General features: G+C 46.8%; 1 protein-coding gene across 1 annotated transcript in view; it reads right to left on the bottom strand.

Moving 5' to 3' along the window:
• COL22A1 (collagen type XXII alpha 1 chain) overlaps window positions 1–16,978 on the bottom strand; it is a 295,276-nt gene that overhangs the window by 190,313 nt on the left and 87,985 nt on the right. Inside the window, exon 5 of the mRNA XM_025214699.1 lies at window positions 4,909–5,020. Coding sequence (XP_025070484.1) covers window positions 4,909–5,020 — 112 coding nt within the window. The remainder of the gene's footprint in view (window positions 1–4,908; window positions 5,021–16,978) is intronic.

Here is a 16,978-nt window from a genome sequence, read left to right as displayed (position 1 = left end):
CACTTCTGAGTGGTGCATGCTCCTCGTGCGTGCACTGCTTTGTTTTATTTTTTCTGTGGGTTTTTTTGTTCTGGCCCCTGGAAACCCCTTACTGGGACTGGGGCAGTGTGGACGGCCCTGCTATGTGCAGCTGCTGGGTCTGAGGCAGCACTGCATGGCCGGAAGTCTCTGTCAGGAGCAAGCATGAGCCCCACAACAGCCACTGCTGCTGCTGCTGCTGCTGCTGCTGCTGCTGTGGGGGAGTTATGCACCATGCAGGAGACCCACCCTTCCCGAGCAGTCCTCCCACCTGCATACGCACAGTCCCCACACCTCCCATTCCTACTTACCTTGGACAGAGCCTGAGTTTGATCCACTGCTGCAGCCTTGCCCCACTCCTATTTGCTCCAGCATGCTGAGGCAGCATGTAAAATGCTGTTCTAGCCCTGTCTAACAAGACCTTGTTCTTATTGTGTCCAGTTGGGCAGATGGACAGTTTTTTTCCTGTTTTACTGACCAAGCCAGCCACGGCATCAGCAAACACTATTATTATGGTATGTCACTCAAGGACAGGCTTCAGGCCTGCTATTGCCACTTAGCCATAGGCCCTTTGAAAATCACGAAGTTTCACAGCAACATACCCAGGGTTCATGTCACACAGGCCTATGTAGAGTCTACATCAGGGTGGGCAAATTACAGCCCATGGGCCAGGTTCTGCTGACCAGGTCATTCTGTATGGCTTGTGGGGCCCCTAAAAAATTTAGAAAATTAATATTTATCTGACCCTGGCTGCCTGTCAAAGATGACAAGGGACATAGGGGAGTAGGACCCAGAGGGAGGCGGTGGCAGGACAGCAGCAAGGCCTCCCTGGCTCCGCCCCTGCCTGGTCCCACCCCACCCTCAACCCCCAACTGGAAATTCAGATAAGAAGAGAGAAGAGGCAGGGGAGGACTGTGGGCGATCACCCCAGTCCTCGGGGCCAGGTCGGCTTCTGCCAACTCCTGCAGTCCCGGCACTGCAAATGGGAACCATGGTGGAGCAGCCAGCAGGTGGGCAGGAGGGTGGAGAGGAGTAGCAGTGGCCAGGAAAGTGGGGAAATGATGGCAGCAGGTGGGGGTGGAGTGACAGTGAGTGGGCACATGGGACTGCAGTGACAGCTGGGAAGGACCATGGGGCCCATGCCAGTGCCCTGGGGCCAGTACCAGCAGAGACCCAGAGCAGGGTGGCAGAAGCACAGGGTGCAGGCTGGCAGGGGCTCTGTGGAGCTGGGCCAGCTCTCTGCTTTCCCTGCTGGTGCAGCCAAGCCCAGCTCTGTAAAACCCCTACCAGTCCAGGCCCCATGCTCTTCCCGCCCCACTCTGAGCCACGACTGCTGCTGGCCCTGGGGCACTGGCACGAGCCCCATGCTCCTGCCCAGCTGTCGCTGTGCTTCTGGTACAGCTCCTCCTCTCCAGTCCCTCCCCTCCCCCCTCCCCCAGCCCCACAGGTCCAGCACCATGTGATTCCCAGCGGCAGTCCTGGGACTGCAGGACTCAGAAGGAGCCAGCCTGGCTGCCACAATTCTCAGCTGGCTCCATGTGGTGCTGGCCAAGTCAGTCTGGCTCCTGCTGCATCCTGTGGTCTCAGCTGGGACGTGGTGCCAGAGCTGGGGGAGCACAGGGCCTGCACTGGTACACCAGGGCCAGGAGTGGCAGGAGCACAGAGATTGGATTTGGAGAAGCGCTGGTGGGGGCTGTGGGCACACCCTCCCCCTCTACACATGCCACAATCCTTCCAGCCACCATCCCCTACATACACTCACAGCCCCCCACAAACAGCATACCCACCCACACCCCACATACACACCCACATGATCCCTCACTCCACATGCACACACATCAAAACCCCCCATGCCTATCCAACCACACAAACCCCGCCACACACCCTCCCCCAGACACCACATAACCACAGCCCCCCACAAACCTATACACACCCACCCATACCCCCCACAATCCCCAAAATATACAAGAGTAAGACTTCATTTTAAGCTATTATACAATCACTTTTGTGTACACTACACAAACGCATGTAAATTAGGACAAAATATATATATTTTTAATCAAATTAATGAATATTGTAGTAAATGTTTGATTTTTAGAATGTAATTTGGTATGTTTCTGGTTCTGAGATGGCAAATCCCCTTGCTGAAAGGAGTACTTCCAAGGTGCAAAGGGAGGGACTTCTAGTAGCAAGGGTTAGGGGATGAGACTGACAGTCCCAAGATGGCAACCAGGGGATAGGGTACCTGTCAAGGGGCGGGACTTCCCTTGAGGCCTTCAGCAGCTTGCCATAACTTGGTAAGTGGCCCTCCAGCCCAAATAATTGCCTGCCTCTGGCCTACATTCATCTCTCCACTATGTATCTGCATACCCACTGTGCACACCTTCTTCATCTTTGGTTTTGTGTTTAATGTCTGAAACAGTAGCTCAACCCTTATCCTGGGGTACCAAGATTGGGAAAAAGGAAATTCATCTAGGGAACCTAGGAAATGTTAGTTTGGCAATTAACTTCCTGAGCACATTCCTCCAAAATGGAAAGGGTCAAAACTGAATAAATTAGAGTCTCTTCAGCACAAGGCAAACCTCAGTCTATTTCTGTAACAGGGGAGCCTCTCAGGATCTGATCTTAACATTGGCCTACCCACCTGTCTGGGATAGTCTGCATGCCTGGGGTGTTATATATGGTGCTGACCTACCCTGCACTGTGCCCCATGCCCTGCAGATGGCATTACAAATTGATAACAGCTCCAATTCAAATCTGGGCTAACCTCTGCCCCTTGCTGGGCCTTTAGCATACTACTCTTGCACTCTGCCCCTTCTCACAGGGCCTCAGGCCACTCTCAACCTGCCATGGATCTGTACTGCCCTCTTGGGTCCCCCCTTGGGCCCTACTCTACACGGCCCTTCAGGCTTTCCTAGTCACACTCTAGCTGGCCCACATGCAGCCCTTCACATAGGCCCTGCAGCCACCAGCCTTATGCCTCACACTGAGCTGAACTCAGCCACTAGACCCTCTCTGGGCAACTTGCTCATGTTGTCATTCCTGTGGGAGTTGGCCCATGTGTAGCCCTTCAGGCTGCATGACCAACCCTACTCTACATGCCCCCTGATGCAGCCCTTCAGGCCTGCCTGTGCAGACTCACACACAGCCCTTCAGGCATCACTGTGCACCCTGTTCTGTGCAGGCCACTACACACACTTCTGTCCCCTCACCAGGGCCCCTTTCTGTCCCGTCACTGAGCCCAGCTCTATGCACCCTTACTGGGGCATAGGGTCTTACACCCCATGGGCTCAGGTGTCCGTAGACATGCCTGGCCCCACTTCCTGGCCTGCTCTAAATTATGCATTGGGTAGTGGGAGCTGGTGTTATAAGTCTCCTCTACCCACCTTTCATTGGGGAGGCAACTGGGCTGGCATTTCTGGGGAACTACCCTGCCATAGGTAGTCCCACTGGTCCATCCTTCCCCAGCAGGGTGTAGGTTTTGGTCATGCCCCAGGACCAGGAGCCTCCTGCCACCCTTGCAGCTCCTGTCCTTACCTCCAAGATGTTCCAAGCAGCAGCTCAGTGGTGTTCTGGCTGCCAGCAGCAGACTGATGGTTCAGCCCTGGGGACCTGAGCTAAGATGAAGGCCAGTCAGTCCTCTCCTCCAATCACTTGGTGTTCCTGTGGTCATGTGACCACCTCATTGGGGCTGTCCTACACCTGCCAGCTGCCCTGCTGCCTGCTCTCAGCCCTTAATGGGGCAGGCACCAAAGGTGCCCTGCCACAATGTCATTCTCCCCACTATGAAGGTGCCCTTGTAATAACTATTATCCAGCGATGAAACAACTCACAAGCTACAACTGGTAGGAATGATTGAGAGCTACACATCATCCATTTATTGCTGTACCACAAAGGAAAAAATATATCCATACTATGTATACTCACCAAAGAGTCTTCGGTCTGTTGTATTATTTCCCTATCCCTGAATTTATTATACCTGGGGCTTGATATACATGGTTTTTAAAACAAACTCTTTTTTAGTATATAATAGAATATAATATTTTTGCATTTGTGTGTGTGTGCGCGCGTTTGGTTGGTAATGGTGGGGAAAATGATTCTAGGATGCAAGATACCAGGAAATCAGAGAAATGATCACAAGAGCATCTCAAATACTCAATGAGCCAAAAAGGACTCAAGAGAGATCACGAAAATAACTCCTCCTGTCCACAAGAAGGATGAGAATTAATATTGATTTTTTTAATATTAATCTCAAACCATCACAGTGAAATTTAGTGCAAAAATGTTAATGATGACAATTCAATCTATTGCTCCACAGTCACTCAATAAAATTATGCTCTCACTCTTCTCAAGGCTAATGCTGGCAGAACTTATATGACAACCTGAAGAGAAACCATCTTGATGGGCTGTGACAGAGCTGGCAGCCTCATGTTATAAAAGGCTGTAAGACTGGAATCCACACTGACAGCAGCTTAACTGCTGCTCATTCTTTCAGGAAACTAAATTAGCTGCCTGATAACTACATCCACTGGGAGTCAATCTCGTGCCGTTAGCAAGTGTGTACCTTGGGGAGAGAGTCGACAAACACCCATTTTAGAGGCAATGCCCTACACCCAGAACTCCTTTTGGGATTTTCTTTTTTTATAGAGCTCCTTAAATCAGATGAGGTACACAGCAGACTACCAACTCAATCGCAGGTAGGAAGGATTAGTGGGTTTAGACCCTCAGCTTTAAGGTGGTTTGTGAAAGCATCACTCCAACTGAGCTCAAGGTCGGCATAAAGTGTGTGCTTTTCCCATGCTCTACAGGCACTAGAAGAGTTAGGGGGTGTCTTAAAAGAACCAAGCAACGGATGGAGGGGCCCACATGAAAACAAGTGTAAAAACTTACTCTGTTTTCTGCACAATGGGGAAGCTGCCAAGTCGGATATAGGAACTCTGAATTCCATTGTCTTTCAGTCCAAAAATCTCCTTCACACTGAATAAATCTACCAGGTCAAATCCTGTCCAAAAGGAAAGAGGAAAACAAGGGCAGTGATCAGATGGTTACTCAAACAGTTGAACAACAGGTCAAGCATTCGACTTGTGGTTTTATATCCATCTTAAGTCCTAGATGCCACACTTTGGAGAGTTGCCCACTTCCCCCTGGGAGAAGTAGGAATAAAATTCCACCATGAGCTCATCTAAGAAGTGACTTCAAATGAAAACGCACAAGAACAGGAAATCAAATTGCAAAGTGTTTCAAGGCTGAGAACAACATTCCACATGCAATTTTTATTTCTACTTTTATTACTACTTCTTGGCAGAATAGGGTAAGATTCAACTAATTCATGAAGAAGCACAGGTCAAGATCCTAACTAATCCAGTTAAAGAAAAATCAACAGCAAAGATAAAAACTTGGGAAAGATTTTACTAGCGGGCAGGTACTTTGAAGGTTTCCTTATATGATTTTCGCACCACTTTAATTATATCAGCTCTGAAGCAACCCATCATACTTCAACCTGTAACCCCAAGCATAGATGTATTTATAGCAATATAAAATTCCTCATACTGTAATGGCTTTTTTTTCTAAATTAAATTCACTCCGGGGGACTTTACTAATTTAAATATGCTGATTTATAAACCATCCTAATTAAATTGGTATAATATCTGCATGTCAAATGACCTCAACCCACCGCTGGCTGTGACAGTGGACAACAAATAAAGCATAAACCTCCAGGATGCCGCTCATTGTGAAGACTGAAATAGTCTCCCGACTGCAAGATAAGGCAGTCAATGCTTCCGTCTTCTATGAACTTTTCTTGCTATCAACAGTCTATATACCTCCTGTTCTGTCCACCCTGCTCTCAGCTATTATTGGACATTTAGATGGTTAAATAAGGAAGTTAAGGCACTCCAGAGCCTCAGGGCTTCATCTCATAATCACCTGCATGACAACTTTAGCAACAGACCTTCTGACACACTGTCATCAGGCACGATTGTTTCGATAAATTGTCTAAAACAGACTTCAAGCACATGAAAGCCCCCCACTGGCTACCATATAAACAGGATCTTGACCTGCGCTTATACTATCTCCACTAGCTTCTTTCATCCTACAACACCTATTTTTCATCTAAACCAGACACAGTGGTTTAGTAGAAGAAGCTTGAGTGGTATCTCTCTGGGAAGTGGCTCACACAATTAGTGAGAAGGCCTGTTAACGGTCCACAAAAGCTAATCTGTGCAAAGAGTGGGAGGTGGCTATCTGCCAAGGCAGCGACATAGTTCAATTCAGCTTCCAGCACCAGCCTTTTCAAACCATGTTGGAAAAGCTCTGCTACGCAGGTAGCCGCGAGAGCGATGAAAACTTCCTCCTAAGTCTTTCCATAATTAGCCGAGATGCCAAACATGCTTGAATCTTTCTGCAACGTCTCAAGCAAACATCCTCGTCACCAGGGATTGCTCTAGTTCGCAAACTCTTACAGCTGTCAAACTGCTGCAGTTGATGCAAACAAAAAGTCAGGTTCAATCAATCACTTGATCTCACTGAAATGTCTTAAATACGACCCCCACGTAGCACCTTGCAGTAACAAAACAAGTAAAACAAAGCGAGCAGCACCATTTAAGGTCTTTGCAAATGAAGTCTACAGCAATCATGATCGCTTGCAATTTTGTAGCCGGCAGATAAACTGCACTAGAATACGTCCTGTTCACACTGAAAATTGCTACATTTCAAACAACTATATTTTCTGAGAATTAATAAGGCAGTTGGAACTGTGCTTTGACCGGATCAAGTGCCGTATAACGAAAAATACTCTGAAAAAAAAGTCAGATATAATATAATTCTAAGGAACTGCTCATTAAGAAAGTGCACTACATCCTGTGGATTGTGAGAGACAGGGCACTTGGAAAAAGTAATAAGTGGCCATGGAAATGGAGACTATCAAAACGTACAACGGGGGGAGTTGAAATAATGTTGGAATTGTGCAGCTGCCTTTCCTAACTGGAGAGTGCTCGACTCTGTAAACATAATAACGCTCTTTTAATGCAGGTTTTTGAGTGCACGTAATTCTTAGGTTTATAAAAAAGCGAAGGACAAACTTGAGTTCATTCAACAATGCAGGCATGGGCAAATGCATATTTTACCTGTTTTAGAAGCAGAGAAGCAATACCTGTCATGATGCTCTGGGTGCAGAATCCTACAGCAATAAGAGTTAATGAAATTGCCCTAAATGAAGCAAGGTTGCAGATGAAGAGGTTTTGCTACCACTGTATCACTACAGAATCACACAGACATAACAGCTTCATCATTGCATCAATATTTTTAGATCCTGCTACAACCATATGCTTGTGTATATACTGGTAGCAGTACAGTTCTAGAAGCACAGAGCATTAGGGCTGGAAGGGACCTCAGGAGGTCATCTAGTCCAACCCCCTGCTCACAGCAGGACCAGCCCTGCCACCGCTTTGCCCAGCTGGGTCTTAAAAATCCTCTAAGGATGGAAACTCCATAGCATCCCTGGGTAGTAAAGCCTGTTCCAGTGCTTTACTACCCTCCTCATGGGAAGTTTTGTTTTTTTCCTCTAATATCCATCCTAAACCTCCCTTGCTGCAACTTTCTGCAACTTCCCTTGCTTGCAAGTAGTACAGTGTTATCTTCGATAAGGACTACAAGGGCATGGGACAGTTGGTCAGCAAGTTGCAGAGATATCTGCAGGCAGAGATGAATGAGCCCCAGGAGTCTTTTTCTTCCCAAGGTGGAGAACCTTGCATTTATCAGCGTTGAACACCATCAGATTCTCGTCCACCCACTTGCTGAGCCTGTCCAGGTCAGCCTGGATCACCTGCCTGTCTTCTGGTGTGGATGCTTTTCCCCAAAGTTTGGTGTCATCAGCGAACTTGGCCAGTCCGCTTCTGACTCCAATGTCCACATCATTAATGAAGATGTTGAACAGTATGGGTCCAAGGACAAAGCCTTGGGGGATCCCACTGGTCACAGGACACCATGACGATTGCCTTCCATCAATTACTACCCTCTGGGTCCGACCCCAGAGCCAATTTTCCAGCCAGTGGATCATGGAGGACACAAGGCGACAATTGGCCAGTTTCTCCAAGAGGTGATCATGGGAAACCAGATCGAAGGCTTTTTTGAAGTCAAGATATATGACATCAATCTCTTCTCCCTTGTCCAGGTGATAGGTCACCTGGTCGTAGAAGGAAATGAGATTGGTCAAGCAAGACCTACCCGCAACAAACCCGTGCTGGCTATCCCTTAAGATGTTGGCGTCGGCCAGTCCATTAAGGATCACCTCTTTAATAAACTTTTCTAAGATCTTCCCCAGGATAGAAGTCAGGCTGATGGGCCTATAGTTAGCCAGATCCACTTTCCTCCCTTTCTTGAAGATAGGCACCACATTGTCCTTCTTCCAGTCTTCAGGCACTACACCAGAGCGCCAGAGATGGGGAGGCAGAAAAGCCACTAAGAAAAGTATTTTGTCTTCCTAAAAGGGCTCTGTCTGCCTCTTTGGGCTCCTCTCTGAGCTTCCTCTGGAAGGACGGACTCTCACAATACAGAGCTGAACTTGCAAGGTGCAAACCAAGTTCTGAATAAGGTTAACGGGGCTTTTTGACATATCACTTAGCCATTCCTGCCTAGCGCAGGGGGACTGGACCCAATGATCTTGCAAATTCCCTTCCAGCCACTAGCAATCTATGAATCTCTGTGATTAAAACAGGTACATCTATCCCATCCTCAATTATCACAGGCATGTTATTGGCATATCACTGAGTGCTGCAGTCTCAAATAGGGAGGGTGGACTTGTCCATACTCAATTTCTTTTTAAAGTGTGGCTGGTAAGCATCACTACAGACATGGCTAGTAGCTTAGCTGGCAAGCCATTTAAACAGCAATGCTATAAATATAGTAGCTAATGAGATGGATAATGTTCTTTGATCATAAGGAACCTCCTCATTACGGCCACTAAAACAATACAAGGCTATTGAAAACATTTAACCTGATTTAGTCTCTGGAAAAACAGCCCACCCCAGGCCATTAACATAACATTAAAATGATGACCTCAAAGGGAGGTTTGATTCACTACAGCAAACTTGGCTAGGGAAGTAATTATTTCTGAGCTGCTCTACTGATCAAATCTACCCGACATCTCTTTCTTTGCTACAATAACTCCTGGAGGGAAGCAGAGATTTTCTCGGGATGCCGAAAGCAAAGTTCAGGAAGGAAGCCAACAAAGCAGCCATAGATACCTTCCGCTGTCCTCAGGCTGCTCCTCGAGACAGAAACTTCACTTTCGCATGATGAGAAAGCACTGAGCTGAGTGTGGGGTTTCCCAACAAAACAGGGACCTGCTGTCCCCGTGCTTAAGGGATATAAGTCTCTCAAAAAGCAGACAGATCTAAAACTGGTGGGTTTTCAACCTGCTCTTTTGAAGCCCTTGTAAAGGAAATTAAGTCAGAAAAGTCTGATCAGGCAGAGATTTAGTCAATCTCCAATAGTGAATTCTGAGCCTGGGGGGTCGTTATTGCTAGGCAAGAAATCTGGTCTAGGGCACATGCTCACCTCCTTACAAATCCAAACTGGCCTGCACTCAAAGAAGACTACAGGTGCCTGCAGTTATCGGTAGTGTTTTTAAAATACAACTTAATATGCATGTATTGTGTGCTAGGGGGTCGGCTCACAGCTGCTAAATTGAGTCTCCAGACAGGATTCAAAACAGCCCTTCCTGCTGGCCTACCTCCACTAGCACTGAACTCACTGAGTCCTACCACTGACTTCAATATAGGTGGAGTTAACACCATGTGGAGCATGTTTTAAAATCCCATCTTCCACTGCAGGGGCGATACGTAGGGGGTGCACGTGGGTGCACGTGCACCCTCTGAGCATGGCAGTGCACCCCCTACAAAAAGGCACCGCCGACACCCTGCTGTTGACACCGCCAGCAGCAGCTGCGAGTAGTCGCTGACCCTTGTTTGGTGCTCACCACCCCCCCCAATGCCCCTCCCCTCCACTGCCAACAGTGCCGGCGGTGTCTGTAGGACCTCCCTGCTCATCTCTGCCGCTGCCATGTCCCCCCTAGCCGCCGGGGGCACACGCCATTCATCTTCCACTGGGAAACAAGGATTCACTAGGCTACTGCCCACCGTCCTAAGACTTTTCAGAAGACACTTCCTACTATGGATTGGCTGTCAGCAATGTAAATGGTTGTTGCCGTGCAACCATATTACAACATCTTTTACCTCGCTGGAATTAACCAGTAGTCAAGATGCATGCTGTCCTTCCACAGTTTGCCCCATTTGGATGAGCTGGTTTCACTTCCATTTATGGTCATTTTAATTTTAAAGGCCAGCTGCTTTAGCAGATAGCAAACAGTAAGGGTTTCTCTCACTGCAAAGCAACATGCAAGATAGACACTATGGCTCCTGATCTGAACTCCAGCTTCAGACATTTGGGAACAAGAGGAACTTTTAGGTGCAATTCCCTATTATTCTTTGTCACTTAAAACTGGAAGTCTTCATTTATGTGGAGCAGTGTGGTGGTTGCACTTAGGATGTCTCCTTTTACCACTCTGTAGTAACCAAACAAACCATCGGTAGCCTAACTTTCCCGCCTGCCACGTCTTGAATGTTATTATTCTATGCTCGAATTTTTTTATGTCACTAATTGGGAGGGGCTGCTCAAAACATTTTTTTTTGTTCTTATTAGGTCTCTATTAGGGTGCATGGGTACTATTGGTAAATTATCTCAGTCACTGCTCTGTATATTCACACACACTCGACGGTATAGATAATCGTAGTCTGATTCAGATCAAAACTTGTATTTATTTTTATCGTGCTGTAAAACATTCCTTTACTTTCCAGCAGCAACTTTTTTTTTTCTTCCTATCTATAATATCAACTTGGTAATTCTATTTGTATACTGTTCTTACGCTATTACTATCAACTTAACTGAAAGGAACCTAGTATTAATAAACAAAGTCTCTTTTCTATTTGTCCATTTTTGTTTCTATTTTTATTGCAAGCTTTATCTTCAAACCCCACTATATACACTCTCTTTATTTTGTTGGCAAATAAGTTTATCTTTTTTTTCCTGTGTGTCTGATGCCTTGAATCCTTTCAATGGGTACTTAGACGCTGTCTCCAAGGCTGAATAATAATGTGTTAATTTGACTCTTTTCTTTTTTTTTGCTTTCTTTCCAGGTCGAAAGTGCAATATGAGTCCCATGGGGTTTCTTTCTTCTTGGATCTGCCCCTCATTCTCAGAGCTCCGTTCTTCCCCCAACGCTGTGAGAAGTCTCCGTGTAAACTACTGATCCCCTGGGGATCCTCTTTCTTCTTCCTTTCCTCCCCTTTTTCTCCCATTGAGGCTCCTGTTTGGCCGCCGTGCTCCGATCTCGCAACTTCTATCCTTATATGGTAATGGCTCCGGAAGCGGCATTCCCCAGGTCTTTTCACTGCTGCCACGCTTGCTCCTGCACAAGCAGCAAGCTGAGTGGGTCAGAGAGCTGACTGAGCAAGAGCTAGCTGAGTCTAGCCAGTGGGTGAATTTTTTTTTTTCTAGAACACCTTCACATAAAGATGTGTCACCCTTCTGTTGGGCACCAGTCAGGAGCAAAAAGGGCCAGGTTCAATTTTGGGGGTACTAAATATATTTTACCTTGGCTTGAGTCCCCACCCAAACCACCTGAGAAATACTAAATGAATTACTAGCGTGTCCCACATAAACAAAACCCCCTCCTCACAAACCGTAGAAACACAAACACCCAAGTTTATTACAGAGAATAAAACAAAACTAAAGAAAGCATTGAATATAATTTTAAAGCACTATTACTACAAAGCAAAGTCTATAGGTGGCACCCTCTTGGGGGAGGGCTCACACAAACCCAGGTAGTCTGGGGCTTAGGGCTCCACAATGGGCCTGCACCCCTACACCTGCCCTTCAGAAATGGGCTGGAAGGGGGCCCCACACCAGAGAGTCCTGTGCTGCTCCTTGGGTTCACCGAGTCACAGGGAGCTGTTCAAGAGCATGGGTCCTATTCCATTGCAAGGGTCTTTGTTGCTCCTGAAGGCATGGTAAAACACCAACCTCCACTTCTACATGGTAGCTTTGAGGGGTCAACTGCAGTTTTCATCAGCATACCGCACCCCAAAATCCCTAGTCCCAATCCCAGCCCTGCTGGCCAGAAAACTGCAAAGGAGCTTGGAGGAAAGGTCAGGCCTATCTTGGCTCTGGCCTGGACTACATCTAGCGCCCAACCACACCACTTGGTTGGGACATAAACTACAAAAAGGAGGCCTAGGCTCATCTTGCTGAGCCTGAACTGGGCAGCACAATGCCTGCCAGGACTCTCCTGCCCTGAGGCCTGAGTAGACAAGTAGTGCCAGGTCTCACCCTGGCTCAAACCCTGCCAGGCTTTACCCTGGCCCAAATCTGCCAGCCAAACATATGGCTGAGGTTCAGCCACATAGCTAGGCTGAAATGCAATAGATGTGAAATAGCAAAAAGGTCCCAAGCCTATGGCTGTAGCCTAGACATCCAGTCTCAGCTACACCACAAAGCTGAGACACTATGGTTCCCAAACACAGGGGCCAGTAACTGCTAGGACCCATTCCTGAGCAGCTTGCTCCAGGGATTAATATCCCCATGGCATTAACCCACTTAAGAAAAGAAAGGGGAAAGAAGGAGGAAATAGGCATCTCAAACTCCAAGACAGATTTTCTCTCCCTGTAACTGAGGCTTTTCCATCCCATAGCTTTTGCTTGCCTCTCCAGTTAAGAGGGGGGAGACCTCCCCATGGGGAGCAAGTTTTCTGGCTCCCAACACAGCACCCAGCAGTCCCAGCAACCTCAGGAAAAAGAGCAATAAACCTTAGTTAAGTTGTTCTTATATACTTGGTGTGACGTTACCCAAGCCTTGTCCAACTAGGGAGTACCATAGTCCGACCTCTCTTTTACTCAACTGCATGAAGGATCTTCCGCTTCTTCTGGCCAGAAGATTTTACATACTTTCCCCAGATACAGGCCCCAGCTTGCCATGTGCTGAGCACATGGCCAGAACAACAGGAGCAATCTTGCCCACATAAAGCACACAAATGAAAAAAAACCCCAAAAACCCACAATACCCAACCCAGTGTGCGTGCAGGTGTTAGAGATAGGTAGAGCAGGACAGATTAGGGGAAAGCAGTGGAGGACCTGAGAGCAAAGGAAGCAACACAGGAAAGCTATAAGCAAGCAGGTAAAGAGACAACACACCTGAAAAGAGCACCGCACAGTACAGTGAAAAAATCTGCTTCGAAACAGCACGCCACCGGCTGGGGGGAAAAAAATGGAAACGTGCAAACTATACAGCAATGTTTCTTCACTTGTTCTCATGATACCACTGTCCCATTCTAGTAAATCAATTGCTCTCTAACTTGTGATCCCTTCATTCTCATCCATGTGCCTCTCTCTTTTTGCACAGTTACAAGTGGCACACTAAACATGTTCAAAGCCACATTTGACACGAACGTCTCGGCCCCATCACAAAAAATGCGTTTCTATGAGGAGGGCAGGGTGCATTTCCTCAGAGATAAACTTTTGGAGTACTGCCATCACCCCCCTCACAGCTTCTTTCCTTGCTCCAGTGATTTACAAGATTTAGCTGGAGTTAATTATTCTTTTGATGTCCTTGTGTGCCAGATCAGGTCTATGCCAGAAATACCTACCCGAACTGCTTGTAGTAGATGCTGATTTTAATTAACCACTGTACTTTGAAGACTTCTTTGGATTCAAGTTCCCTTGAAAGTCATCTAGCTTGGGATGGTGTATGCTCACGTGTTGCTAACTACCTCTCTATACTTGGACCTTGCAATAGTAACATGACCGTTTGGAAGTAAAGGCAAACAAGCAGAGTAAAGGAGAAGTGGATCCTCATGCACATGACCGAAAGAAGAGTGGAGCATAGATTTTTGTATTTGCAGATACTGAAGAGAAGCCCAATTGCATACATAACCATAGCCCAGCTTGGTTTTTTCTCAGGCAATTTGTTTTATCCTGGTAGAGTTTACATTCACTGGAAAAAAAATTAAGAGTGTTTGAGGCAAACTCCATCCTGGGACTTTGTTCCCCTCCTTGAGTCTGCGAGCATGCTAAGGCAGCATCCTGAAATGCAGAGTTATAGGTGAGCAGGACTCCAGGAGGTGCCATGCTGTATCACAGGCCCGATCCAAAGCCCACTGATATCAACTTCCCTCACCGTCTGCTGTATGCGATTGTGTGGCATTCAGATACCAAGGCAGTAAGATTAGCTGAGAAGCAATCCTGTCACATCAAGATGGAAAACCATTCATGTTGAACAGCCTGGGTGATCTCCAGGGGGAAGAGGAACTTCTTTAAACTGTTTGCCCTTCTCCCGTATGAACACAGCTACCAGTAAAGCATCGAATAAGATCCTTTGTAGGATACAGAGAATACAGGTTTCATTTCAGGGCATTTTTACACATACAAATACAGCAGAACTAGGTCATTTGAAAAGTGCCTGGCGCTATGAAACATGCACTTGTATAAGCATCAAAATGTGCGTCAGTGCAAATAAAATGGCAGCAGTGCACTTTTGAACTAAAACACCTTGGAGAAAACGGTGGCTCACCACCACCACTTCCTCTGCGCTGATGCACATTTCACTATGTATACACCTGCATGCAGTGCAGCGCAGTGCGCATCAGATCGCATGCGGAGCAGACCCACTTCATTGAGTCTGCTCAGAAGTGGCAGATCTCTGGTGCCACTCTGGGCTGTGCAAAGTGGCACTGTTCTGTTTTGACATGCATTCTGATGTTTCAACAGCACAGCATTTAGTTTTGAATTTCGTTTCGATTCAAAACTGCTTTTCTGTTTCGTTTCATTGAAACAGTTTCACTGTTTTGCCCATAGGTTATAATGGGGAAGCTCAAAACATCCTATAACTTTGTCATTTCTAGCCTGATTTGGATGAAACTTGCCCTTCTGAGGACATGATGTCTCATTTTCAAGGAGATAGATGCAGGGGTTTCAGGGAAACTGCACCGCAAGTCTTGAAAGCAAAACACTCATGTCACGTGTATGCATTAAGCCACAGCAGGGTCAAAATTGCAGGGATAGTAGCCCCTGTAGAGGCAACAAATCCTGCCAAGTTTCAAGGAGATAGGTGTAGGGGCTTGGGGGAAACTGCACCTTAAGCTGCAGACAAGCAGAACTCGTGACATGGGTGACACCGTGTGTGTGTTAAGGTGCAGCGGGGTGAAAGCTGCAGGGATGGTAGCCCCTGCTGAGGCCACAAAGCCTGCCAGCTGTTGAGGAAATTGGTGCAGGGGTTCTGGGTTCTGGGGCCCTGCACCCCTAGCTGCTGACAGGCAAAACTCATGACATGGGTGGGTGACCCTGTGTGTATGCTAAGGTGCACCCTCACTCAGGTGACACCAAGGCAGAAAGCAGAGCAGTTCAAACAATGCTGCCTTTTATGCAGTTTTTCCATCCCTCTCCCAGAGCACTGGGATTGGAAGAGACCTCAGGAAAGGATGATAGTCACTGGCCAGCTACACAGTCAATAATGAGAGCAGTCCCTCCCACCCCACCCCCCTTCCTTTAGTTTCTGTTTCCCTGCAGGCAAGCCCAGCTTGAGCTTCGAAACTCAAAACATTTCAAAAATTTCGAAACATTTCAACAGCCCTCATTTCATTTTGCAGCTGTTTCAAAGCTCTCCGTTTCATTTCGATTTTGCTGTTTCGAGCTCGAAATGAGTCAAAACAGCTTCGAAACAAAACTGCCGGCAAAATTTCGCACAGCCCTAATAAATGCCTTTAGGGCAGATCCAAATTGAAAGAGCAGGCCGGCAGTTACCAAGAAACGTTACGGAGGCATCTAGAAAAGTTAAATGCCCTAAAACAACGATTCTCAACCAGGGTGCCATGGCACTTGGAGATGCCTTGAGATGCCATGCAATGCGAGCACCGTTAGGTGTATAAACATGATTCCCAAGATAAAGTAAGAGATTTCAAGTAGGAATCCACAATGTTAAAATCCCACTGATCTGCTGTGGTCTTTCTGAGGTCTTTGCAACAGAAGAACTGCTCCATTGTGTTTCTGTAGTCAAAACAAGTGAAAACTAAGAGCTGGCATTTTCCAAGGGGTGTCTGAAGTCTTTCAAGGGGTGCCTGAAGTCTAAAAAGCTTGCCAGTCACTGCACTAGAGCAATGGGATGTGCTTGTTAAACACTTTGTAGTGCACAGGTTGGTGTCAAGAAAAGGGGAGCAGGGCTGCTAAATTATTATTTTGGCCTGTGCAAAGAATAATGTTTGCAGAAGCTTGTTTTCCTGAATACAAACACGCCGGGTAGATCCCTGCAGAGTCCACACACTGTTTATATCTGAATAAAGGCCTGGAAATCTTGCAGACCTGGGCTGCGCCTGCCAGCTCCAGAAGACGTCCTTTCATTTTGTCTGCACTGCTGGTATTAAATATACCATGGCTCTTTTCTGCATAATTAGCTCTGCGCTGACAGGCCCCCTTGTAACAGCAATTATGATTCCCTGTGTCTAGAACCATCTCTGAATGCCACTCTCCTCCTGATAGCATACATCGGGGCTCAAGCTTTTCTGACACTGGTAAGTTTTTATGCACCTACATAGTCCTACAGAAGCCAGCAACATGTAGGAAATGGCAACGACTGAACTCTTTCCAAGAGAGCAGTGGGTAAAGCACAAAACAGATTCAAGAAGTACAGCTCTGCCCCCGATTTACTATGCAACACCAGGGATATTACTTAAAAGCTTCAGTAAAATATAACTAATATTTCCCCACCTCATAGGGTTTCCATGAAATTAAAGGATATTACAATCTCCTAGAAGGTCAGATCCTCAATGACGTTTCCAAACTCTGCATATTCAGAGCTTTATATTGCAATATTCAATTCAGCTAAGGTGTGAGCATGCTTGAACTACCTACGGACAATT

Source organism: Alligator sinensis, unplaced genomic scaffold (genome assembly GCF_000455745.1).
Source record: "Alligator sinensis unplaced genomic scaffold, ASM45574v1 scaffold721_1, whole genome shotgun sequence".
In the NCBI taxonomy this organism is placed as follows: domain Eukaryota; kingdom Metazoa; phylum Chordata; order Crocodylia; family Alligatoridae; genus Alligator; species Alligator sinensis.
Note: the sequence above shows the minus strand (reverse complement) of the source record. Positions and strands in the feature narration are given on the sequence as shown.